The sequence below is a fragment of the Tachypleus tridentatus genome, chromosome 10, assembly GCF_004210375.1.
Source record: "Tachypleus tridentatus isolate NWPU-2018 chromosome 10, ASM421037v1, whole genome shotgun sequence".
NCBI classification, from domain to species: Eukaryota; Metazoa; Arthropoda; class Merostomata; order Xiphosura; family Limulidae; genus Tachypleus; species Tachypleus tridentatus.
The window spans coordinates 51,696,543-51,723,193 of NC_134834.1; the positions used below are offsets into that span (position 1 = coordinate 51,696,543).

Here is a 26,651-nt window from a genome sequence, read left to right on the forward strand (position 1 = left end):
CTTATTAACAGATTTTGAATTACAGTAAGAAAAACTTAATAAATGAATTTGGCCAGGCATGAGTTAATTATTAATATGTCAAAACATTACTAAGAGAACATCATAAGAGTAACAGTCAAGTCTCTCAATTTGATTAGATAAGAGTAGTTCATGAGTTGGTGGTAGCTGATGTTAACTAGCTGCTTACTTGAATCTGAAAGTTCAATATCAGGAACAGTTATGTGTAGCTGGCCTTGCACAAAAATTTTGAACATTTTACAAATTAATATATTTTGGTTACTGTTATATAAAATTATTCAGCACTAGTTCTTTGTTTCTTGTCTTTCAATCTCAACAATTTTAGGTTTAATATGGTATAGAGTGTTCATATATATTGTGGTGGAGCTTATTTTTTATATTTAAAAATAATAATAATTAAAATCAAACATTAATTTACAAACATAGTACTTTTGTGTTCTGTGTTAATGTACTCGAAAAAAGAGATTTTCACTTCCATCACAGTATTCTGTATGTGTGGGAATTAATGCTGAAATTTTATTGTTCATTGTAATTTCATTTGAAATTCTTTTGTGTCTGTTTAAATGTAACATTTTCTAATTCACAGTACATAACTCATTTCATTGATGAACAATTCATATGTACTACATACCTGTAGAAGACTCATACCAAAGTAATAAAGCACAAAGAACATTATATTGTACTGTCATTATTTATTAATTACAATTTGCATAAAAACTAGTCTTGTTAACTACCTCATTTGTTGTATTCATTGAAGTTTTTCATTACTTGTCAGTAGTTTATTTTCTTTCCTGTTTGCAATAAAATGAAAAAGGTAGTGTTTTAGCAAGGAAAGATCATTTACAATTGTGGGAAATTATGTTAAATGTTCTATGAGCTATAATAACTTGACCATGCATTAATTTTATAGAAAAATGTTAAAATGTGAAGGACAGTGTTTTATTGATAATGGAATTAAAATTATGACATTTTCTGTCACTTGATAATTTTTTTAGTTTGAAATGAAAATAAGTACATCTTATCATCAGGCAGAATTCTGTTCAGTGAAGTATTGTATTTATGACATGCACAATACATACGTTGTTGACCTTTATGAATAACATTAACAATTTACTATGTGGTATGCTAGATCATAATGAATAATGTGGCTGACTCGTACCTCAGGGTTCTATGTTTTTAGGCTAGAACATATAGCAAGCTGACAGTTTCAGACTTAGTAATGTATTTAAAATAAAATTGGTACTTTTTCAAACAACACTTTGGGCCTTTTCTTTAATATGGGTCTATCCATTGCAAAACAGCTAGCAGTTAATTAAAGATTTGAGAAAGAATGCAAACTTGCTAAAATTGACTACGTTTCTTCTGAACCAAAAGGTAGCTTAAGATCTTATTGAATATCTATAAATACTTTCAAACATACCATTTGAATTTTCAGCGGGTTTGTTAACTCGAGACAGAAGAACACGAGAAAGAAAAAAACCAGGACAAGCTGGAGCCAGAAAGAAATTCACTTGGTTAGTCTGTAGTTTTTATGTATATTACAATGTTATTTATGTAGAATGACTTATTAGTGGACCTTTTGGAGGTATAGTACATATAAAATTGATGTAGATAAACGTTTTTTTACATTCTAGAGTGACTTAAAGAATTGTTGCTTCTTACTTGTGCCATATTTTGACCTTACTCATGAATGTTAATAAATATGTTTTTTAAAGCATGTGAACTTTACAGTGCAGTGCTCAGTTATGCAGTTTGTCAGAGCCCTAATTTTTTTCCATAAAAAAAGAAAGAAAACTATTTTAATAAGAACCTTTGGTGTTGTATGAGCATTATAATTATTATACTAGACTTTTGTGTGATTAAGATACCAGATGATAGTGATTATTCTACCCCACCCCTCCCCAAATCATTACTTTGATTTTGAAACCAGTATTATTGAGACTTGTATTTTTTCAACATTTTTTAAGTACACTTGGTTCAGTGTGATTGTTGTTATTTTAAAATTTGATAGAAACAATACCTGTTTTTGTTTGCTGTATAACACTGCTTTTGAAGATGAGAAAACTTTTATAACTTTATTTTTTCATTTGTTGTTACAGGAAGAAGAGGTGATGGCCACAGTCATGTTGAATAACATATGTTTTCCCATTGTGATTTGTATCTCATACTAAATGATGTAGCGTAACATTGCTTTTGTAGTTGAAGTGTATGAACATTCAGAATAATAAAATTATGAAACCAATAAAAACTTCATTAAGGAAGATATTTATGTACATTATACAATTTATTTTTCTAAAAATTTAGTAGTGCATGAACAAAATGTTCAGAAATTTTTTCATGTATAAAAGTGGATAAAGTCAGCAATAGTGAAATTGTTCAAGATTATTAGTTTTATCAACTGTAGTATATACACGTAAAATTTCATGTCATAAAATTTAAGAAAATAGAAAAAAATAGGAAAGTTTCCTTCTGATTTTTGCTGAATATTAAAACCATGCGAGCCATTTTTCCGCTGAAACGTGGATTTCCGCGGTTTTCAAACGGCCAACGATCACCCACGAGATTCGTGTAAATTCGAGGAGAAAATATGAGCGATTTGGGGGCCGGGTAGGTGGTTTTTGAGGAAAAATCGTATTTTTTCAATGTTTCTTGCAGAAAAAAAAATCTGACCGCCATCTTGGAGGCAGTCTCGTTTCGTCTCGTTGCAGGTCTCGTGGTCTGGTATCGTGTGCATACCAGACAATAAAATATTCTCTACGCTCCAAAGAAACAATAGCGATTGAAATGTTTAAAAGGAAAGATGTTCATTTTGATCCTGTAGACAAGAGAATGTGTAAGGACATTAGATCAGCAGCTTCAAAGTATACCTCAAAGCTGAGGGAGAATCAGAAGAAAAGGGCAGAAAGGCTTGAGGCCTATGGTTCTGTGAAATCTGGCCCAGCCACCTTGGCTAAAGAAAAAGTCCAGAAAGCTGCAGAGGCACAGAGAGCTGCCCATTCAGAAAAGGAGAGAAAAAAAGCTCGGAAGAGAGCACTGGAAACCCTTGTCTCAAAAAAAGAGGAAAGTAGCCAAGATTGATTAAAGGAAATTAAGTGATTTGAAATTTGACTGTAATTTATGCAGCAGAGCAGAAGTTGATATCAGTGACTGAAAAACATTTTATACAGTGCCAGTGGTTTATTTTAAAGCATATCATTAATTTTATTTTGAAGCAATGTCAAAGCTTTCCTTGATTTGCTGTTTCAGTTTGTATTGTGAAAGAATGAAAAATATACTGATATTGAGGTACCAGTAATTTACTGACAAGATTGTATAGATGAACAAGTTTTACTGTAGGTAGTCATGTAGAGTAATTTTAAGTAATTTGAAATTTTAATGGAATACATGCAGCAGAGCAGTAGTTGTTGATGTCAGTGACTGTACAAAATTTAATTTCTGAGGCATATCACTGATATCAGTAGTTTAATATTGAACCATATCAGTAGTTAAATTTTTAAGCAATGTCATAGCTTTCCTTCATATGCTGTTTTAGTTTGTATTGTCAATTTGTGAAAGAATGGAAAATTCACTGACATTAAGGTACCAGTAGTATAATGACAAGATTGCATAGATGAACAATTTGAACTGTAGGTAGTCATGATTAGTCAAAAGAGTAATTTTATGTGATTTGAAAATTGTATGGAATATATGCAGCAGAGAAGTAGTTATTGGCAATGACTGTAAAACAATTAATTGGCAGCATACCAGTAGTTGATGATGATGATGTTATTGATGACAAAAAGGATAATAATGAAATGATTTGTATTTGAAATATTTACTGAGTTATTTTGGCTTTATTAACTCATATTACTAATATATTTTGATTTAGAAAAAATTAAACTGAATAAATAGCAAATAAACAATCTTAAATTTCATTTATTTACTTTTTTATTTTATTTGTTAATTTTAGATATTTTGATATATCTTCTAAAATGAATGCAAATTAAAAGAAGAAATCAATCTGCTAAAACTGTAAATGAAAGTTATAGTTTTATTAGTTTGATTTAGTCTTTTAATTTCCTTTTGTTATTTTATATGATATATATTGTGTACTTTTCCAACATTGCAATGTCAAAAAACAAAGAAATTATGTCCCAGATTGCACCAAATCACACCAAATAGCATCCATTTTTTAAAAATTTCACGGGGGGGCATGCCCCGGACCCCCCTAGTCAGGCGCGGCTGCACCGCACTATGCGCCAGGCTATATACCTTTTCCTCTTTTTTTCATAAATGTCATTAGCATGCCTGTAAAACAAAACTAGTTTCATGCAGCCAAATGATTTACTTTGATGTTTTACTCAGAATTTTTTTCATAAGTTCCAGATATATCTCGGGATGGCTCATGTGTATTACCACTTTTACTAATATAGTAGAGAACAACGTTCGACCTTCCTAGATCATTTTTTGAAGGTCTGTATAAAACATCACTCTTGTTTTGATTAAGTCCTGCACTCAGAGATATAACTATTCAATCCAGCAGAGCTGTTTCACATCTGTTGCTGCTACAAGGTAACTTGTATCATGAGTTCATAACTGTAATGCTGATGCAGAACCCAGTAACAAAAGCAAAGTTTATTTCATCCAGTCAAACTATTTGTGAGGATTAAGTTTGTATTTTCTGGTTGGAAAGACAGCTTTGCAACCAGTTCCTGGTGTATCACAGGGATGGGTATAAACCTTCTAATTCTTGTATGTACTATTAGCGTAACCTTAAATTTGAGTATTTGCACAGGTATGTACTATGTCACACTTCATCCTGCAAGTTATAAGCTTCCATAACATTTTTGGATACAGACCAGTCTTCGTTCCCTCCCAGGTCAACAGCCATGCCAAACTTATTTTATATGATATATATTGTGTACTTTTCCAACATTGCAATGTCAAAAAACAAAGAAATTATGTCCCAGATTGCACCAAATCACACCAAATAGCATCCATTTTTTAAAAATTTCACGGGGGGGCATGCCCCGGACTAGTCAGGCGGCTGCTGCACTATGGCCAGGCTATATACCTTTTCCTCTTTTTTTCATAAATGTCATTAGCATGCCTGTAAAACAAAACTAGTTTCATGCAGCCAAATGATTTACTTTGATGTTTTACTCAGAATTTTTTTCATAAGTTCCAGATATATCTCGGGATGGCTCATGTGTATTACCACTTTTACTAATATAGTAGAGAACAACGTTCGACCTTCCTAGATCATTTTTTGAAGGTCTGTATAAAACATCACTCTTGTTTTGATTAAGTCCTGCACTCAGAGATATAACTATTCAATCCAGCAGAGCTGTTTCACATCTGTTGCTGCTACAAGGTAACTTGTATCATGAGTTCATAACTGTAATGCTGATGCAGAACCCAGTAACAAAAGCAAAGTTTATTTCATCCAGTCAAACTATTTGTGAGGATTAAGTTTGTATTTTCTGGTTGGAAAGACAGCTTTGCAACCAGTTCCTGGTGTATCACAGGGATGGGTATAAACCTTCTAATTCTTGTATGTACTATTAGCGTAACCTTAAATTTGAGTATTTGCACAGGTATGTACTATGTCACACTTCATCCTGCAAGTTATAAGCTTCCATAACATTTTTGGATACAGACCAGTCTTCGTTCCCTCCCAGGTCAACAGCCATGCCAAACTTGGGCCCTGTTACTTTATGTAATCATAATAGCCTGTATCTAGTTTTGTGTTGCTGCTGAAACAGTTATGTGAAAGAACTTTGCCAGTTTCTATCATGGTAGTATACAGAACATAGGATGTTCTTTTTCCAGTAACCTAACTGTCCACCGAGGAAGTAGATACTCTGATCTGTTGCACCAAATAGCACATGTGGAGAAGCAGCTTTATAATTATTCTGAGACCTCTAAGATGCAGGTGCCTCAGGGAGCCTTGTAGTTTCTTTCAACCTATCAACTTAGTTTAGATGACTAGCTCAGATCTTGTAGCTGTATATATGACTTCTTTCATGATTCTTGTTAACCTGACTGTGCCTGATTGGTTTTCTTTAGGAAATTTCCCATTAGGATATCATTGTAATCCATTGAAGCCATTTCCATTCCGTGTAGGTAGAAAATTATCACTGGGCCTGCATTTCTGAGCCTTAAATTTGACCTGGTTTTTTGCTGGGTTTAACCTCATCCACAGGTTGTCTCATATGTTATCCCTGTTGTACTGAGCATTGAATTATCCTCAAAAAAGTCACTTGTCCAAGACTCTAAAGACCAGGCATTCCACAAACTACTTTATGAAATCTCCAGAGAAATGTATTTGAGTTCTTCCTTGCCAAGCTTGTAAGCAATTGCATTTCCTATATGATTCACCTTACCACAAGTAGTAAAAGCAAGTATGTCTTTGTATATGATATTGTGAATATGTATTTCATTTTTTAGCAGCTTGAAGTGTGAAACAGTTGAACATAGATGTATGACTGGAAGCCTTATTTCAGTGAACCCATATTCATTGACTTCATTTCCAGATAAAGGTCCTTTGTGATTATGTTGTGTACTGTTTCCTGGGGCATGAGAATAGCTTTTGCTTATGTGTTCTTATCTATTACAAAACAATCCACTTTACCTCTCAATTAAGTTACAAGTTGTTGCAAGCATCACAACATAGTTCTGATATATGCCATTCCACCAATATTTTATACTGCCTGTAGTTATTAATTGGCTTGCTAATTTGCATTTTCAAAATTATTTTAATGTAACACTCAACCTTCTGGATTGTGTACCTATATTCTCAATATGTGTAAAGTTGTATTCAAACATTTCTCATCAATAGTGGTAGATATTATCATTGTACATAGAAGATGTACAGACAAGTTAATGACTTGCAAGGTGACAGGTTTAGAAGTATATTACCACACTAGTGGTGGCATATTTTATTAATTAAAATTGTAATACAAAGTTTACAATATAAATGACTTAATGAAAGTATTAACTTTATTGAAAGTCATTTTTTAAATCATCTAAATATCATGATATACCAGTTAATAGTAAATTTTGCTGTTTTTTATGAAAACTTTGATAAAACCAATATTTCTTATTTATGAAATTCATTAAAAAACTAGATTGATTGGACTTGCTGAAAGTTTCTGTTCCTTTACAGATAAAGGCAAATTTTTATGAATATTAAACTTTTAACAGTACATTCTAAGAGTGATTCTAATACATTTAATAGTCCTGTTATGAGATAATGCAGAGGTTCCCATACTGTGGTTTGTGGCCCCCTGGTGATTTGTGATAGTATTTAAGGGAGTCAGCAGTAATACATCAAATTTATGAAATTACCATTTACTGAAATAGTAATGGAAAATATAAAATGCTAAAACATTTTTAAATTAATATATATATAAATTCCAAATTAATAATTATAGTTGACATAAATTAAATTATGTAAATTCGTTGTGAGCTTGGTACTGTTACCTGCTGAGCACAAGAAATAATACAGTTGGATTTGACTCATTACTAAAGTGTGTGCATTTGCATCACAAGTTATAGTTATTACAATAATTACATGGTTACTACAAGTGTTGGTAACAGTGATTTATAATTAATTAGTTTCAGTAATATTTTGACATTTTAAGATAAGATTTAAACTTATGAATCACTGGCTTAAATCTAGCATTGTAAAAAACCTTTAGCATAGTTACAGGCCTTATGACACAAGTGGGTAGGTCCATTACATCAAGCTCAAGTGTGCTTCAGCAAAGCAGTATCATTCTTTGCATTACAGGAAGTCACACAAATTGTGTTTTATTTTCTATATTTAAATATTTTTTTATTGTTAATTTCTTAAAACTAGAATCAAGATGTAAAGATAGTAGAAGATATATTTTACACCACTTACAGATAAGAACTATTTTTAATGGGAGATGGTCTACCAATACAGTAAAGAAGTTGAAGTTTGGGAACCCCTGAGATAATACTAATAATTATAATATGAAAGAAATGTTGATGATCATATACGGAAAGTTTACGAATTTGCTTTAAAAAAGTTCATAAATTTAAAAATAAAATGTGAGCAGTTGTAGGGAGTTTGACATGATAGTAGTCCTAAATACAAAATTCATAATGTAGTCTCTTCTTCTGCACATATAGTTACACTGTAGTAAATTGACACCAAAACAGCTCATAAGAAAGGATATATAAGGGGGACATCACCAATTTACTGTCTGGAAAGTGATGAAACCTTTACACTCCACACAAGTTTGATATCAATATTAAAAAAGACTATCTGTTGATGTTTCAAACCTAGCTCCTTCCTTTAGTTGAAAACAAAATTTGTTGTTTTACTTTGTATTTCTTTTTGTAAATCACATTACTGAAATGTCTGAACAAAGTCATATAGTGAACTGTTCTCAGTGTTTAATTTCTTTTTCTGATCCATTTTCCTCATCATCTGTCATCACGTTAACTAATGAGCCAACAGCTTTGCCCAGACTACCTGCCATGTGGAACAGACTGTCAACTCCAGTTGTTCTTGCTCCTGGTAGGTAAAAAAAATTAAAAGTAACTTTCAGCTATTTCTTTAAATAATATATTCCATTGTGTACAACTGTGTAATTCCACTTTGACACTTGTATAAGAAAGTTAAGAAATGACTTGAATGAGTTAAAAAGGAAAATTTATTACAAGTTGCTGTGTGATGTAATACTGTTTTCTTCATTGCCCATTCAAACTCAGAGTGAGTTACTCATTGTCAAAGTTACATAGATAAGTTTTATGATGACACAAACCCTTATTTGCTGATGTTAATTTTTAGTTTTGGTTAAGTACACATAAAAAATAGCACTGTCGGTAGTCTGTAATAAAGGTTTGTCAAGAGAATGTTCATGAAATTTCTAACATAATTCTGTATGAATGTTATTGTATACAAAAATGAAAACCAAGTTGTTGGTTTCAGAAAAATTTATTAAAAAGAAGCTGTTTAGTTAGATCAGTCTTTCCAGGCAAAAATAGTATTTTTAGGGATAAATTTAGATTACTATTTATAGAAGTTTTTTTAAAAAGATGTTTGGAAAAACGTAGGCAAATATTCATCTCAATTTGGTAAGATATAAGTGCATTTTGAAATGAACAAAGATAATTACACTATATTTATATACCAAGACAGTAAATCATTCTCACTTTATTAGCTCAGATTAGTTACCATCTGCCTGGAGATGTAGATGCTTATGAAGGTTTTTTAACCTTACATCTATTGGTGTTCTAAAATTTTATCATAAAAAAAACATTTTGCTTACCTAAATGATTTCCTGATCAATTCACCCCCACGAAATTATCAGTTAATCACATCAGGTCAAAGATGACATCATCCAAATTACATTCCAAGATGACCATAAACAAAAGAAGTTTTGTTTTGTTTTTTTTAGACTATTTGTGAAATTTAAGAGAGAATTTAAATAATTAGGAATATCAAAATTGTTTGAAATACTACATGGTTCTTCACATTAATATTTCTTTTACACAAATTTTTTTCTGTTGGTGACAAAATCAATAAGTGACAGTTTGTATTTATAAATAAAAAAATTAAGATTAATCTACCAAGATATATTAAAATGCAGAAAAATATAAAAGGTTAATTTACATCTTATGATAGAGAAATTTCCAACAAGCTTCCATTACCTAGCTCTGAAGCAACACCATTCCTCCGAGGAGTACAATCAGTAGAAAGGCTTCTTCCATGGTTAAGAGAAGATTGAGGAGTTGTGTAAGAGGTGCTTTGTAGCAAAACTGGATTACTTGATGAACCAGATGATGACTGGTTGGAGACAGAAGAATTAGTTGAGAAAGCAGTTAGTATATAAATTATTTGGAACCTTAAGGCAATCATACAAGTATGTTAATTCTATTAGTAAAATGACATGCTATTCCCATAAAACAAATATTTACTAATCATTGAAATTTTGTGGTAAGCAACTGAAAGCTAAAAACTTTATAAGGTAATACTTCACTTTATGTATTTTACATTTTTCTGTAAACATAGTACACTTTTCAGCACATTTTTTATTTCCTCATTTTAAGTTTTTATTATGTGTATATATAATAAGGAAAAACATCATAGTTTCAAAATTTATTCTGAAATAAAATTTAATATTCAGGAAACATATGAGATCCAGAGAGATAGGAAACAAAACAAAAACTTTTAAATCTAGACAGCATCATGACTTAACTTTTAACACATTATACCCACATATCTATACTATAGATTAGTGTTTTTAACAAGTTATGATTTACATTCTCAAACATTTATAAAATGATTGTTATAAAATAAATCCACAAAAAAATAAACATTTCTGACACTTTATCTATCTTACATAAGAATTGATATAAATGGTTTTTTTATAAAATTATGAATATGTATCTTCTATATGTGAAGAGCTACAGCTAACATACAGTGTTATTAAAAAAATTCAGAAACCATATCTTTGAATGATTGCTAAATTTAACTGTTGTCAATTTCATAAGCAGAAGTTGGTTGCTAATACACAAACTGTCAGCTAGTCATAAAAAAATTTAACTGCTAATGTAAGACTGGTAAACTAATCATACTAAAGTTCAATGTTATGAAAGGACCAAAACTAGTCAAACATGAGCTAGATAATAAAATATGATTGATCAATTATTCATAAAACTTGAGCTACTTACAAATGATACCTCATTTAGTCAAATAAGAAAGCTAATGGTAACCAAAGCCTGAATATATCCACCTACATATTTTTAATGTTAACTTTTAACCACTCTAACCAAAGATTTGGGACCCAATAACTTTTGTTGGAATGACAACCAAATAATGAACCAAATTAAAGTCTGAATCCCTGAATTTTTAATTTTCTAACCTTATCTAAAGAAGTAAAAGTTTGACACTTGGATAAAAAAACAAGACAGTTTTGTCACTTTGGTATAAATACAGATGTTCGAATTTATCTTTTAGTAAATAAAGCTTATTACTTCAACATGAATGTTGTACAAAAAATACTAGTTTGTGTGTATGTAAGGAATATTTTGCTGTATATAAAAAACTTTAGTTTGTTATGGTAGTAAATTTTTTCATCATCTATAGCTTTAGATCTTCATCAACATAACTAACACAGTTATAGTTCTGAACTCATGAAATTGCTAAAATAAATTCCACCACTTCAATTTAACATCAGTTTTACATTAAAGAGATATTTCAGAACTGAATAACACTATTAGTGAGTTAACATGGCCCTTACCAAAAAATACTTTACTATTGTTACATATGTCTTTGGGCATTGTTCTAATTATTGGTTTAACTGTTGAGACAATATACACTACATGCAACTACTATTTCATCATATTCTTCTCATTGTTAGTGACAGACTGTTTAAAACCATACATTTTAAAACCCACTTGTGATGTAAGTAGTCATATGTTACTATACATTGGTAGTCACTGCTTACAAGCATTTCATGTACATAACTTCTCTCTTAATAAAGTCTAACATTTAGCAGTTTGGGAAGTTAACTAACTGGAGTTTTAATATATTAGTTTTTTTCACTTACCTCATTCAAAAGTTTTCGAAGTCGTTGCAGTTGGGCCTCCAATTGACAATTGTGATCTTCTAGTATCTGCATTCTAGCTTCAAGTCGGCCTTTGTGTTGCCTAAGGAGCTTTGCCTCAGCCAACATTTCTTCATTATGACTTGAAGTGTATAATATCTCATCATAAACATCATCTGTGGTTGAAAGGGGCATTCCCTGTACAGCTTGTTTTCCTTGGAGAATCTCAAACTCAGCATGGAGGTTTCTGCAACAGAATAATTAAACTGAGTTTCAGAAAGGAAAAGTATGATGGATCAAAACTAGCAATTCCCTTGACAATTTTAAACACCTCAATCCACCCTCTAACTTTACCTTTTTTTTCAAGATAAAATAATTTCAAAGATCTTTACCTTTTCTCATATGAAAATCCATCCACCCCAAGCACCATTCTAGTAGCTCTCCTCTGAACCCTTTCCAACAATTTAATGTCTTTCCTATGGTGAGGAGACCATAACTAAACATAATACTCTAAATGTGGCCTAACCAGTGACTCAAGAGACTGATCTACTACATACCAAGATACCTTTCTTTCATAACACTGTTAAGATTACTCAATCAAAATTATTTTTGTACTTCAAATTATGATAACTCACATCAACTATCTTGCATTTTTTATAATTAAAACCCATTTGCCATTTATTCCTTCAATTCACTAAATGATCTAAATCCTTTTGTAAAGCAGCAGCATCCTCTTCTCTACTCAACAAGACCTTAATATCATCAGAATGTTGAAGTAATTTATTGACCATTCCTTCATCTATGTTATTAATATCAATCAAAAAGAACAAAGGTCCTAAGAGTGAACCCTGAGTTACCTACTTGTGACATTACTCCAGTTTGACTGAACTCATTCACAACAACCCTCTGTTTTATTCTATCCACTCAGCTAACTTATCTCCCACACCTATAGAAATAACTTCTTTATAAGCTTTTTATGTGACATCTTGTGAAATGCTTTATGAAAATTCAGATACACTAAATCCCCCAATGGCACAGTAATTATGTCTTTGGATTCACACTGGTATAAACCAGGTTTTGATACCTGTGGTAGGCAGAACACAAACATCTTTGTGCTTAATTCCAAATAATCAATCAACCATAACCCCTCATTTATTTAAGCAGTAACCTATTCAAAAAATATCAAAAGATTTGTAAAGCAAGATTTTTCCCTTAGTAAAACCATGTTGACTACCAAATAAAATTTTTAACTTTGTTAAATTACATTGCAAAGTGTCTTTTATCAATCTTTCCAAAACCTTTCCCTCAACTAATGTAAGGCTAATAGACCTATTATTACTGGGAAATTTTTTTATTACATCCCTTAAAAATAGGAGTAACATAAACCAATTTATAATCTCCTGGCACCTACCTACTGTTCAAGGACTTACAAACAATACTAGCAGGTGGATCATATATTCAGTCCTTAACCTTGTTCAAAACCCTAGGGAAATACTGTCTGGCCCAGAAGCCTTATAATTCTTTAAACTTCCTATTTTTTCTTAACATGCTCAGAATTTATGACACTATATTTCTATCTATATGCTGTTCAAGATGATGAATATTGCTTGAATCTTCATTAGTAAGAATTAAAGAAAAAGCAGACTCTAGTAAGTCAGATATCTCATAATCATCAGATATGAGCTTCCCTTTATCATCCTTCAAAGGCCTTCCCCATCCAAGTAACTCAGCTGCCCAATTCAAAACAAACTATTCTTGTCATATCTTCTCAAAGTTGTTTTTTTTTAATTTGTAACCAAAATATTATTATTCGTGATCTCCATATGCTGCAAAATATCAAAATGTAATAGAGCAGTAATCACTTGCACTCAAATCTTCTCCAATTTGGTGATTTGCAACAAATTCCCACGAGAAACCTTTTCCCTTTATATACCTGCTAAAAGAAAATCAAATGGATTCAATCTCCTTGCCATTATCTTTGATATCCCTGACTTCAACAGGATGTAACTCACATTTCACATATAAAGTTACTCTTTCCTTTCTCTCTGGTACTCCATCACTATTAAATAACCAGCAATCTTGTATTTCAAAGAAATTTCTGTAATCAGAATCATCTACATTTAATCATGTTTCAGTTATTTACATTATATCAAAGTCTCACATTAAATCTACCTTTAGAACTACTTCTATACTCATTTCTTATGCTAAACGTCTTCCTACATCTTACTTTTTTCACATTTTATTTACACTAGCCCTCACCACTGTCTAGTACTAGTTTGAAACTTCCCTTACAGCCAAGTTAATAACCTTAGAAAACAAGCCAGCCCCACTCTTCAATTTTAAATGTAAATAATTCATTCCAAAAAGCTACCTTTTCCCATCAAACTGAACTCACAAGTGCAACCAGCCAATTTGCTCATTCTTACACATTAACCCAAGCCTGGCATTCATCTCTAGTGACCTACTTATGTTTCCTTCCCACAATTAAATTTCATTGGTATTCCTGACACAGTCAAATTATAATTCTTTCTTTATATGTTTTTGTCAACCCCTTGTACTCATCAATTATCTTCTCTGACCTTCTTTTCCCTACATCAATAACCCCAGTGTTCTAAAGAAAATCCACATCATTGCTAGCCCCTTTATTTTATTTTTTGCTCTATTAGTTATATATACCTTTCACCCATGCCCCTGAGTAGCATCATCTAATTATTTTCACTCTATATACCCCCTGTAGACTATTCTATCCATATGCCTTGTCATAATATCTATAACCTCTTTAAGTTTATCATTAAACTGGAGATAAACATGATAATATGTCAATTGCATCAACTATGTATAGCATTCCAACAAATGTAACAAACTGGGAAGAACAGTAGTAGGAAGAACGGATGTACTACTGGTTAAGTCGTCTTGGAAGAGAATCTAGTTTTTCAGATAAGGCCAAAACAACAGTCAGTCATGAAATCTCTATATTTCAAATGTTGATTAAAAACGGATGTTGAAGATTGCAGTAAATGCCTCTATAGTTTTAATGAGACTGATTCCCTGTGAAAAAGTCAACATAATAGATAATTCATTGTTGAGCTGGCTAAATGCCAAAATGGATATTAAGAAAACCCAGTAGTTCAAGTAGATGATCTTGGCAAGAACCAAAGAAAGAAAGAAGAGAGAAAGGTAAGCCTAAGAAATACTCCCAAGTCTAATACAGTATATCCATCTCCAGATAAGTTCAACCTGCAACTGAAGTACTATAGTAACAAAAGACAGTCATCCAATGTAACAAAGACATCTATCATTAGACAATGCAGCCATTGTGAAATGAAAGAATAAATGGTCCACTCCATAAAGAGAAATTGATGACCTAAGAAAGAGAGTATGCCAAAATTTTAATCATACCAGGAAAGACTGGTTCAAAGATAAACATGTTCAGAATAAAGCATAGGATGTAGAGAGACTGCAATAAAGTAAAAGCTGCAAAAAAAGATAAAAAGAATACTGTCCTAATTGGTAAAATAAACCATCACTGTAGAATTGTCTGTATGGGCAAATGCAGAATGGTTCTCATTTGGTGGTTTAAAAATACATTTAATGAGTATTATTTTGAACTTAACTGTGTTATTCTCTTAAATTAGATAAACCTATATACTTAGAATTTCAATATAGATATCCTATAAGAAATTCTAGATTTGTAGGTTCTACAATTAGAACCATAATATCTGGAATTAGAGAATGCACTGATTTAAGGTTGATAAAGCAACAAAATTAAAAACAACATGTATTAAAAAGAACAGTAATGTGGAAGGAACAGAAACTCAAGGCAAACATGTTGAACAGCCTGAAGTTCTAACATACTGATGTGAGCTGTTGTTTTCTGAGGAATCTGGAAATCAGACCTATACTGATTCTCTAACACAGCATCCCAACATATAAGGCAACCACATTAAAAAATAGGAAGGTGTATACAATGAGTAGGAAAAGAGGATCCTGCTGTCTTAAGATTTCAATTCATCCAAAAGTGGAGAAGCATGATGATGGAAGGATGCATTTATGCTGTATGACAATGGGCACATTCAGTACCCTTTCAGAAAAAGACATCACAAGTGAAGCCACTGACCTCAAAGTGCAAGAGATATTTTAGTGCCAAGTGTGAAAAACAGAAGAGAAACTCCAAAGTTTGCAATGCCAGGAGATTGGTACTAAAGGCAATTGGCATTGTGAATAATTAATCCAAGAGATATAGCCACCTGAGTAATCAGTAGAGTTTATAAAGGAGACTGAGTGAACAATGTTGTCATAATAAGCCTGTCCATAAAAAAAAAAATGAAAACTGATGTCATTTAAATGTAGAAGAACAGCAAATGCTTTTATTTTTCAACAGGAAATAAATAAAGCTGAAGGGAAGAGAAATGAACTGAAGCCCTGTCCCACTGAAAAAAAACAGAGAAAATTACAGAATGATGGATGCAAAGGATATAATGAGATAAGAATCATGTATACCTTTGTCATCCAATTGGCATGACAAAGAAACTTTCATAACAACATAATGTTTCACATTTTGAAACAAGGTGTCTCCAGGTACAATTCTGACCTTTGCATTCTGTAAGAGATCTGAGACTTTCTGGACCAGAATGTGATGGCAAACTGAATCAGAAGAAAAATACCTTGAGTGAAGAGAAACAAAAAGATGATGACAATGAAAATTTTGAACACAAAAATACCACATATGAAAATATTACCTGAGATGACTACCCAATAATCATTTATATTTTGCCACTTGACAAAAGGAATGAGCAAAAGTAGCAGACATTGACTAACAAGGATAAGAGGGAAGAAAAAATGTAGAAGGACATAAAATGCTGGTTATCTTTAAGAGAAATGACTATCTGAAGTAAGGAAAGATGCTAAAACCCTAATGAGTCCCTATTAGCATGCTTCTCCTTGACATAAATATTTCAGATGAAATTCCTATAAAGACAAAATGAAGCAGAAAAGAATCCATTTCGAGATCAGCTGAAACGTTGTGTGCATGATTGGCTAAGATATCATAGAAAAATAAGTGCTATGTGCTAATAAGATATCTATCAGTGAAAGTAGCTAACACTTAGATTACACTGAAGAAAAAAAAAAGTCTCAAAATGAGACAAGTCAGTGCAGGGCACAAAATTTATGATAGGTAAAAGTAAATGAACACGTGAAAGAATCCCCAATAACTGGGCAAAGTGTAAAAACAAACTTGCTAGAAACTAGAAGGCTACCTGCATGACAAGTGCAATGAATGTAAGGCCTAATATAATTTTTCTAATTTCGAATAACATAAGCAACGACCTGAAAATTGAAGGTGGAAAATATAAAGATTCAAGAACTTAATTGTCCAATGTTACACCAGAACCCCTGAAAATATGCATAGCAAGAATTGATTTAAAAATTAAATAAAATATGTATGAGGAAAAGCAGAAATTATACCAGCAATTATAAAAGCTTCTTTGAAATTAGAACTAAAAAAAAAGAGCTATTACTGTATAAGTTGAGCATTCACATAATTATAAAGCCCACCAAATACATCAGCAAACAATTGGTCATTAATGCCAAAAATACACTGATCAATAAGGGCTGATAATATAGCCATGGGATCTCCCTAGACACTACAGGCAGATTCTGTATGTGTTACTCCTAAAGAGTTGCAGAATTTCTGATATTGGTAGAAGCATTTGTGTCTGCTTTATAACTACTTAAGAAATCACAGTGAATGAAGTTAACATCACAGCTGTCAACAAGAACATCTGAATTATAGTAGGAAAGCACAGCTTATGTACATTCTCTTGAAGTGTTGTGAAGAGTGGGAGAATAGAGAACTCTGGGTTAATTGACACACACTCTGCTTTGTGTCAAGGATATTCAGAATCTAAAGTCATAGGAGTGTTGACAGTGTTGGGGCAATTCAACAACAAAAAGATTTTAGTTTTGTAGAGAAAGATCAAACCTAATTGAAATCAACCTTTCTAGCAACCACATGAATAATGACCAAAAACATCCAATGGTCCAATAATTCTCATTCTACTGGCCAAGAATATTCACTGACTTTCAGTTATAAAATTACTGAAGCATATGTCAGAAGATATATGTTAGATAATGGAAATACCTCAATGCAATGTACTGTGATCATAGTTACTGTACTGCCATTCAACACTTTTATACCTACTTGAATATAAGGGTGTGAAACACTCTAAGATTTAAATAAACCATGAAATAGGATGTAAATTAGTATCTGAAATATATCTACTTTAGAACAAAATCCACATTTGGTAGGAAGGGAGGATGCCAATTTGCAATCCTAATACATGAAGAAATGTATAATATATATGCCAGTTTAACTTACTGATGTTTTCTTAACATTACCTGTTTTCTTCCTCCAGCTGATGAATCATTGTTTCTAACTCCTTTTGATGATCAGCATCTACAACAGCCAAAACTTGGGCTGGACTTCGGGGCTGAAACATCAAGCCACATTTGCAAGTTACAGGAACATTACTGCTTTACACTATACTAACTATTAAACAGCAATGGCAAAAAAGAAAACCCTTTTTTATTAGAAGCATCATTAGAAATATTATTAAAACTATGATTCTTAATGCATTTCCACATCTAAAACAGTTTTCTTCAACAACAAAAAAAAAAAACTGAAATTCAAACAGAAAGGGTGAAACAAATTTTAAATAAAAATAATTGTAAACATTATTTTCTGGTGTTTCTATTTTAGCCAGTAAAGTGATTTACAAAGACATTCAGTAACAAAACTTACTTTTTTATTCCAATTTGATGATAGCATAAACAGTATATGAATCATTATACTAGAAACAAAAGCAGCTATAAAAGTCAGTCATCAAACTGAAGGATGCCTATTCTCACACACACTGCTTTATTATAAATTTTTAAAATATATCCCATTGTGGATTATGATAATATAATAAATACCAACTCAGTTCAGATTTTTGTATACAACACTGTAATAACAACAAATCACAAAATACATAATAAAAAATGACAAAAAGTGACAAGTGGCATGCCTTCTGTTACATACTTTAAACAGATATTCAAACATGCTTGATCAAATACATTTCCACAACTTTCCAAAACATTCTTTTTCAATAAAATTAACTTTCCAGCATTTAATTACTTGAACTTTAAATGATGTGTTTTCAAAGATGAAGAATTTTGTTTCCAGAAAAAAACACAATGGAGTAAAAACTGTAGAAATATATTTATGATTTGTGATGATGATTTACAGGGCACTCAACAAATGTTTCATAAGATCAGAAATAGTAAAAAATTGTATTCATGAGCAAAACTTCAAAACTTAGGTGTGTAAATGTGAAATAGACAAGTAACAAATAAGTAGGTACTAGAGCAATCACATTTTACATGACTATAAATTTAGATTACTGATGTATTCAATTTGACAATGAAAACTCACTGGATAAAATAAAGGAAGACTATTAACTTAAATGTACAGTATATAATTACTGGCCTGGCATAGCCACGTGGTTAAGGTACTCAACTCGTAATCCAAGGGTTGTGGGTTTGAATTCTCGTCACACCAAACATGCTCGCCCTTTCATCATGTGACGGTCAATCCTACTGTTCATTGGTAAATAGAAGTCCAAGAGTTGAAAGTGGGTGGTGATGACTAGCTGCCTTCCCTCTAGTTTTACACTGCTAAATTAGGGATGGTTAGTGCAGATATCCCTCGTGCAGCTTTATGCAAAATTCAAAACAAACCAATATAATAATATGTATGGACTGAAATAGTTGCATTGTATGGCTTAGTAAGTTTTCCAACAGGCAAGACAATCTCCAAGTTTCCTGGGATGAAATAACTTGATCATTCATTTGCTTATATCATTGACTTAATAAAACATGTCCCCATGCTGTAATAATAAAAAACATTTTGACGTGAAAGCCTGTTTTTTTTTCAAAGTATTGTGTGGAGTATCTCATATTAGTCACAAGTTGCTCAAGATACCTTTCTGCTAATAATGTATCTCTATGAAACCCCTAGTTGTATTATCTCTAAAGTGTTAAAAATATAATTCTGATACCATCTTATTATATTCCAGAACTTTTTCAAGAATGATAAGAAATATAAAATTGCAGTTTTATATAACTATTTAACATAGATCAAACATTTTTAAACCTAGTTGTAGGTAGAAAGTTAGTTCACGCTTGAATTTCAGGCAAGGCAATATGATGCTCCACTGAGGAATATATCAATATATCTAAACTGCCTTTATTGGTGTGTTGACATACATATAAATTATAAACATTTTACAGTTACACAAAATGTTTGCTGTTTCTCATAAGTAACATCAGACTTAAATGGCAAAATAGCATATGCTGTCATGGCTTGTACATTTATACATGCTTTACTAATGTTGTTTCTACAATTTGCAAGATAAGACTTAGGTTCTGAAATCCTACCAACACCAGGCAATGCACAAGTGCAAAATTCTGAAATTTTTGTGAATGTATAAAATGTGCTGAATGATTAAAATTTATTTGTTATATTATATATTTATTTATATGGGAAAACAATTAATTACTTCAAAATTTAATTTAAATCTAAAATAAACTATTTAGTGTGATAAAAATAGCAGTTGCCTAATGTGATATTTTACTGGACTCACAAAAAAGTAAGGTGAAATGTAGCATTTAGTCATCTTTTGAATTCTTTCCTTTGATGGTTAAAATTAATGTAAAAAATTCTGAAATCTTATGTTTTTGGAAAATAATTCGAGTTTGTGTGACTCATGCTTTGAAATTAAAAGCAGAATGGCCATCTTTTATATAATGTTTACACTATATATACATTTTAATGACAGTACCAGTTATTTATTTTTATAATAAAACCTTTGGAAGATTAATAAAGTTTTTATTATAAATACATCTTGTTTAATATTACCAATTTAATTTTAAAATTCAATAATTTATCCTATACTGTAAGCTAATTATTAGTATTGATCCATTTATTACTCTACTTGTAACAAATTCTTCAGAAACCAGTTATCCAGCCATTAATTCCATTGTTATACTACTTTGTATAAATAATGATACTCATTTATATTTCCAACATACCCAACTAAAATAGAATATAACAAACTTTAAAACCTAACATCAATGTTCAAGTTAAAGCTGTGTTGAATGTAAAACTGTTTCAGTTTCTAATAAGTACTTCAAAAGATGAAAATTCAGTTGTCTAATAAAAAAAACTTTCCATAAGTGTTAAATGATGTGGCATGGTTTTACTACTAAATAGGTCAAAGCTTCTAGAGAAAGTTCTAAAAGATAAATTGTTAATAGGTTTACATTACTTGGGCTTATCAGATTAAAATATGGATGGATTAATAGCTTTTACTCAAAAATGTCATTTTAGAGTAGACCAAATTATAAATGTCTAATGAAAGTATCTATTATAAGTGATTTTTAAAAGATACTTTTATGACATTGATAACATAAATACTTTATTTTCCAATTTGATGAGCAGAACACTTTAAAGTGATATTTGCACTAATGATATCTAAAGTGTATATTAAGTTACTTTTGAGGTTTACAAACAATCAACCGTATAAGTGAAACCAGGCTTAGAACATTCATGAAATTGCAGTAACAATTAGATTTTGATAGACAGCTTCTTTAATCAGAAAAAGAACATGAAACATCAACTTACAATAAATTGTACATTTTCTTTAGAAAGTGTCTGACAATACTGAGCTATCAGTTGGTGTTCATCCTCACTCCTAAATAAATAAATGACAACTGGTCCTTTTATCTTTCCATAAGAAATACAAGACAATATCAATATTTTAACTATTTTGCTAAAATAGAAATACAGTTATCTCTTCACAACTAGTGTTGTGATTGGAGAGATAACAATAAAAAAGAAAAATTAAAAATGCTATTTACATCTATGCACCACAAATAGCTAAAATCTTGCATGAACTGATGTGTAATTTCCTGCACATGTCACAAGTGTTGAACAGAGCTCCAACCCTCCACATGTCAATGTGCATTGTGTCAGCCTACAATATAAATCATCATTAGACGAGAACATTCATTGATAGGAGGATGACACAACCTCCATACACAGTAATCCCTATGAATTTGAACATATTAATACAGGCTCATTCTTTTCTTAGCATCATTTGTCTTCAAACGCGTTTTTTTTGTCAGTTTCCTTTGTTTTTCTTTTTTATGTGCTTTTTGGGAATGTCTCTCATAATACATTGGCATCTTGAACTGATGCAGCTCTTCAGCAGTCATTGCTGATAATTTTAGTTTAATATTGGCACCTTTTTAATTGGAGGGTAGGATAAAAGATTCTTGGTCACTATTTCATACCAGTGTGCACTAGCTGATGGTTCCTTTACTTCCACTGCTTCTTTTCTTAGTTGTTTGTGTGGCCTGATGGGTAGGGTAATAAACTCACAATCTGACTTGCAGGTTTTAATACCTGCCACTGAATATGTTCTTCACTTTTCTCTTTATTTTCATTTTGTCCTAATTACCTTAATTTCTTTGGTTTCTGAGGTGTACTTTATCAGATTGTCTTACTTTCTGACTTCCACATCCATCAATCCTCTCTCTATGACCTGTCTTGCACCTTTTCTTTTTTATGTGTTTTTTTGGGGAGTATTTCTTATAATATATTGCCATTTTGGGCTTTATTATCATTGCTGATAATTTTGGTTCAATGTCCTTGGGACAAAGTGTACCCAACAGGTTTCTCATCATATACACCATATTGAAGTTACCCCCTTTCAACTTCTTGTCCTCTCCACAGTCTCTCTTCTCTGAGATTATCTGTTTCTAGAGTCCCCCTTGGCTCTGGTCCTATAAAAACTCTGCTTCCTCATGTTGTTCACTGATGGACGACATATATTACAACCTATTCAGTTCCTCAGATCTTTTTCTCCAGAGTTCTGCATATACTTCTACTTTCCCCTGATCTGTTTCAAATGCCATAGGATAATTTCTCAACCTCTTTTCCCTTCTTTTTATCAATCTCAAGAAGATGGGAATGTGTTGACCAAATATACCAACTAATCTGTCCCACTTAGTCAAAATTTGATCCTTCCTCAGTTTTCAATGAGCAATTTTTGTTACTCTTTGATGGATATTTTTCTCAGTAGTGAAAGACCTGATTTATTTTCTCAGACATTTTCTCCACATTCTGATTTGTCTGCCTGCCTCTTGCCTCCTTCAGTTCATCTACAGTGCTCAAACATTTGGTTCTCAGTACTTCCTTTCAAACTGGTTCTGGCCCCATTTACTCATTAAGTCTAGTGGACTTGAATTTGGATGTTAGATTTTTGAGACCTATTTTCCACTGTTTTTTTTAGATGCTTCACTTCTAATTATCCCTTCTAATGTGGCTTTTTCTGTTGTGACCTTCTTTCTTCAAAATTCTTCTCATCTGGGGTGGCTAATTCAGCTTTTCATTTCAATCTCAACCCCAACCTTGTATTTCATTCACTCATGGATCACATTCATTTTGTAAGGCAGCTTAATCTGTATCTTTTTTCTTTGTGAAATGGAGCTTTTGATACCAGGCCATTCATGGCTCCTTCATTTTTTGCATGCATGTGTTTTTACCAGGTATTTTCTCTTCGATTTATCATTTTTCTTGGTTGTACTAATATTTGTTCCCATGATCAGTTTCTGGCTTATCAGTGTTGGTATATCTAGATATACGAGGTGTGATCAAAAAGCTTTAAGACTTCACTTTTATTCCAAAGAATAATTTACATACATCAGTATTATATGCTATCCCCTTCAAAGTAATCTCCCCCAGCTGATATACACTTGTTCCAACGTTCCTGCCATTTTTGGAAGCAATGCTGGAAGTCTTCAACTGTTATGTGACTAAGTTCTGCTTTCACATTATTATGGATGGTTGTAATGTCATCAAATCTCTTTCCTTTCAGCTTAATTTTAAAATTTGGGAAAAAAAACAAAATCACATGGGGCAAGATAGGGAGAATACGAGGAGTGTGGTATCATAGAATGTTTTTTTTTCACCAAAAAATCTTGAACACATAAAGCAGTATGTTAAGGTGCATTGTCACGATGAAGAAACTGGTTGACATTCTCCCACAGCTCGTAAAGGTTTCTTCTTTCTCCCTCAAGCGAATTGAGACTTCTTTATAAAAGGCCTGGTTAACTATCTGGCCACAAGGTACAAATTCATAATGAACAATATCTCGAACATTAAAAAACATGATCAACCTTGTCTTTCCATTTGATCAAGACTGTTGTGCCTTTTTTGTACGTGGTGATGATGGAAACTTCCATTGGGATAACTGAAGTTTTGTTTCAGGGGCATAACCATATCCCTATGACTCATCACCAGTAATAACGATGTTGATGAAATTAGGATCAATTTCTAGCCTTCTTTTCAGATCGTTGCACATTTGTTGGTGGCAAAACTTTTGGTCCTTCCTCAACAGCCTTGAAACAAATTTTATAGACACTCGACACATGCAGAGTTTTTCAGTTAAAATCGCCTGACATGATCCAAAGGAAATGTTCAGTTCATTAGTAATTTTGTCAATAGTTAATCGTTGATCATTTCAAATTTTTTCTTTCATCTTAGTGACCATTTCATCAGTGGATGATGTCAACAATCGTCTAGAACATGGGTCATCTTTGACCAATTTCAGCCATCTTGGAAGCTTTTTATCCATTGATAAACGACAGCCTTACTTAAGCAGTCATAATCAAAGGCAGTTCTTAACATTTCAAGGATTTCTGTTCCCTTTTATCATTTTTCACACTAAACTTGATGCAAACACATTGCTCCTCTTCTCTGTCCATTTTCGTTATAACAGCAGCAAGAGATATGTCTGTCTTTGAGCACATTTTTTGCAACATGGGTATAAGGTCTGGGGAAATGGCTTTTTCGTGGGATAGATCACTATTTGTACTTTGTACACACTTCAGTGAAGCTCACTGCCTCTGTAGTGGTAACTGTAACAAAAGAAGTCTTAGAGCTTTTTTATCAGACCTCCTACACTGCTTTCTTTTCATCTATAATAGTTCTGGAGGCTCACTTCATTCCACATGACCCTGAATATCTTTTTATCCCATTTTACCTAGATTTGCATCTGTTTGGGGTTCTCTGAAGATTAGAAATCTGTTTGTAGAATCTATCTGCTTCTGTACATGAGCTTCCATATCTTTGGCAAGTGTAGCATAGGTGGCACTTTGTGTTATTGGCTTTGTGCTTGATGACAACCATTCCTTTGACCACAAATTTCCACTGCCTCTGTTTAAATGGGGTTGCAATTCAGAATACCTGATCCATTTCCAGTATCTGGTTAGTCTTTGAAAACTACATTTTTCTGTCTCTATGTCCTCAGGCTAGTGGCTATTCCACTATTGTATCTCATTTCTCTAGTCTGTTTTCTCATGATCAATTTGAATACTTCCTTAGTTCTTTCTTCCTTAACTCAACAAAGAGGCACACATTCCCAGGCCCTGGACTTTCACTTCTGGACCCATAACATTCAGTTGTTGATCTGTCATGTTTCTGATGCTTTGGTGATAGATTGATTATCTCACCTGTCCCTGGATGACCCTTCCCACTGAGTGATTTCTCCATTTTCTGGTATTCTTGGTAAATTTGCTCCCACTGTAAGTACATTATTATTGCTCTATTTTGATATTCCTTCCACTCTTTTCTTCCACTCATTTAGTATCCAGTCCTAGTTTTACAACACTGGCTGAGGAAACTGTCTCTCAAGTGATTCAACCTCTTTTATATGCTTCAGATATACTTCTTCCCTTTACCCCTTGCAGCTGCTCACATCTACTTTTGTACTACCCTCCTCCTACACTAGTTGCTATAAGAACAGGTTCAAATTCTTCCATCTGTCCCAAACTTTGGATGGTTTGGAAGGGTGTTTGGATGTTTTCTCCATTCATGCTTACTTGTATTTCTTTTTAATATGTTATAGATGGTTAACTAACTACCTGTGGGCCAAATTTGACCACTGAAGATATTTTATCCAGCTTCTATTTCATTTTTTTAATCATATTTTATTTTGGCCAAACTGGCAAAACAAAACAGAAAATGAACTGTGACCAAGAAAACGAATCCAATCATGGTTCTAAGGACTTTCTTTAATCGTTAATTCAGTTATTTAAAATAATATGATTAACTGTGTATCTGTAGTACACAACTGGAATTTAAATTTAACAAATATTCTGAATGTACTTTACCCTGTTGTATATTAGAAGCCTTCAAGCTACAGTCTAAGTAAGAAAGTGGTCCACAAATGAAGAAGTTGGTCATCCCTACTAGCATTTGTTTCTTTCCAGTTGCCATTCTTCTCTGTTCACAATGGTTCTGATAGTAAGTTATTTTTCTCCTTTCTTTTTCAGACATAACTCTCACCTTATTCTAATTATATCTATAATGGAGACAACGTAGCCTACCAATTGGCCAATGTTACCTCACAGGGAATACTTACTCAAAATCTGCACAAAGTAGAGAAATACAGAATGTGATAAGCCCAAAATCCTGCTCAGCACCTACCACTAAGATTGGGTCTTCCCACTCGCAAAAACACAGCTGTCTTTAGTCACAATAACCCATTGTACTGTCTCTAAATGTAAGACCTAATTTCACATGATTATGTTTGAGTACTATGGTCCATGCACCTCTCTGGTGTTCTCCCACACATATTCTTTCCCTCTTATTTCTTCCAGTGAAGTATTTAGAACCTTTATTTTCCTAGTCACAAGTTGTTGAGTAGGTCAAAATGGATAATTTTTCATCGTGTGGGCAATTCCACTGCATTGAAACCATGATGATGAACTCCTCATTTAAGTAGGCCTGGGATATTGCTTAGTTGTGTAATACAGGGCACCACAGAACTTTATGTCAAGCCATTTCTGATGGTTAGGTCCAGATGGATGACTCTTAGATTTATCTTAAGACAAAGGTCTGGCACACTAATCTTTAAATTTAATTTTTTGTTGTGAATAACTCATGTATTTTTCCAGTATACA

General features: G+C 32.3%; 2 protein-coding genes across 10 annotated transcripts in view; one reads left to right on the forward strand and one right to left on the reverse strand.

Annotated features, from left to right (window-relative positions):
• Positions 1 to 2,266, forward strand: part of mRpS9 (mitochondrial ribosomal protein S9) — a 28,209-nt gene extending 25,943 nt beyond the window's left edge. The window contains exons 13-14 of the mRNA XM_076461383.1: positions 1,454 to 1,532; positions 2,118 to 2,266. Of these exons, the coding sequence (XP_076317498.1) occupies positions 1,454 to 1,532; positions 2,118 to 2,130 (92 nt within the window). The 3' untranslated portion in view covers positions 2,131 to 2,266. The remainder of the gene's footprint in view (positions 1 to 1,453; positions 1,533 to 2,117) is intronic.
• Positions 2,267 to 6,902: 4,636 nt separating this feature from the next.
• The window catches only part of LOC143229272 (dystrophin-like), a 147,802-nt gene continuing 128,053 nt past the window's right edge, over positions 6,903 to 26,651 (reverse strand). For 4 of the 9 annotated variants that reach the window (XM_076461385.1, XM_076461388.1, XM_076461384.1 and 1 more), the window contains exons 21-26: positions 21,307 to 21,376; positions 17,982 to 18,073; positions 11,586 to 11,829; positions 9,685 to 9,820; positions 9,303 to 9,314; positions 6,903 to 8,545 (exon numbers count right to left, since the gene is read on the reverse strand). In XM_076461385.1, coding sequence (XP_076317500.1) covers positions 8,418 to 8,545; positions 9,303 to 9,314; positions 9,685 to 9,820; positions 11,586 to 11,829; positions 17,982 to 18,073; positions 21,307 to 21,376 — 682 coding nt within the window. In that variant the 3' untranslated portion in view covers positions 6,903 to 8,417. Of the gene's footprint in view, positions 8,546 to 9,302; positions 9,433 to 9,684; positions 9,821 to 11,585; positions 11,830 to 17,981; positions 18,074 to 19,141; positions 19,299 to 21,306; positions 21,377 to 26,651 lie in introns of those variants that run through there. The other 5 variants (XM_076461386.1, XM_076461390.1, XR_013015771.1 and 2 more) reach the window with 4 other exon arrangements.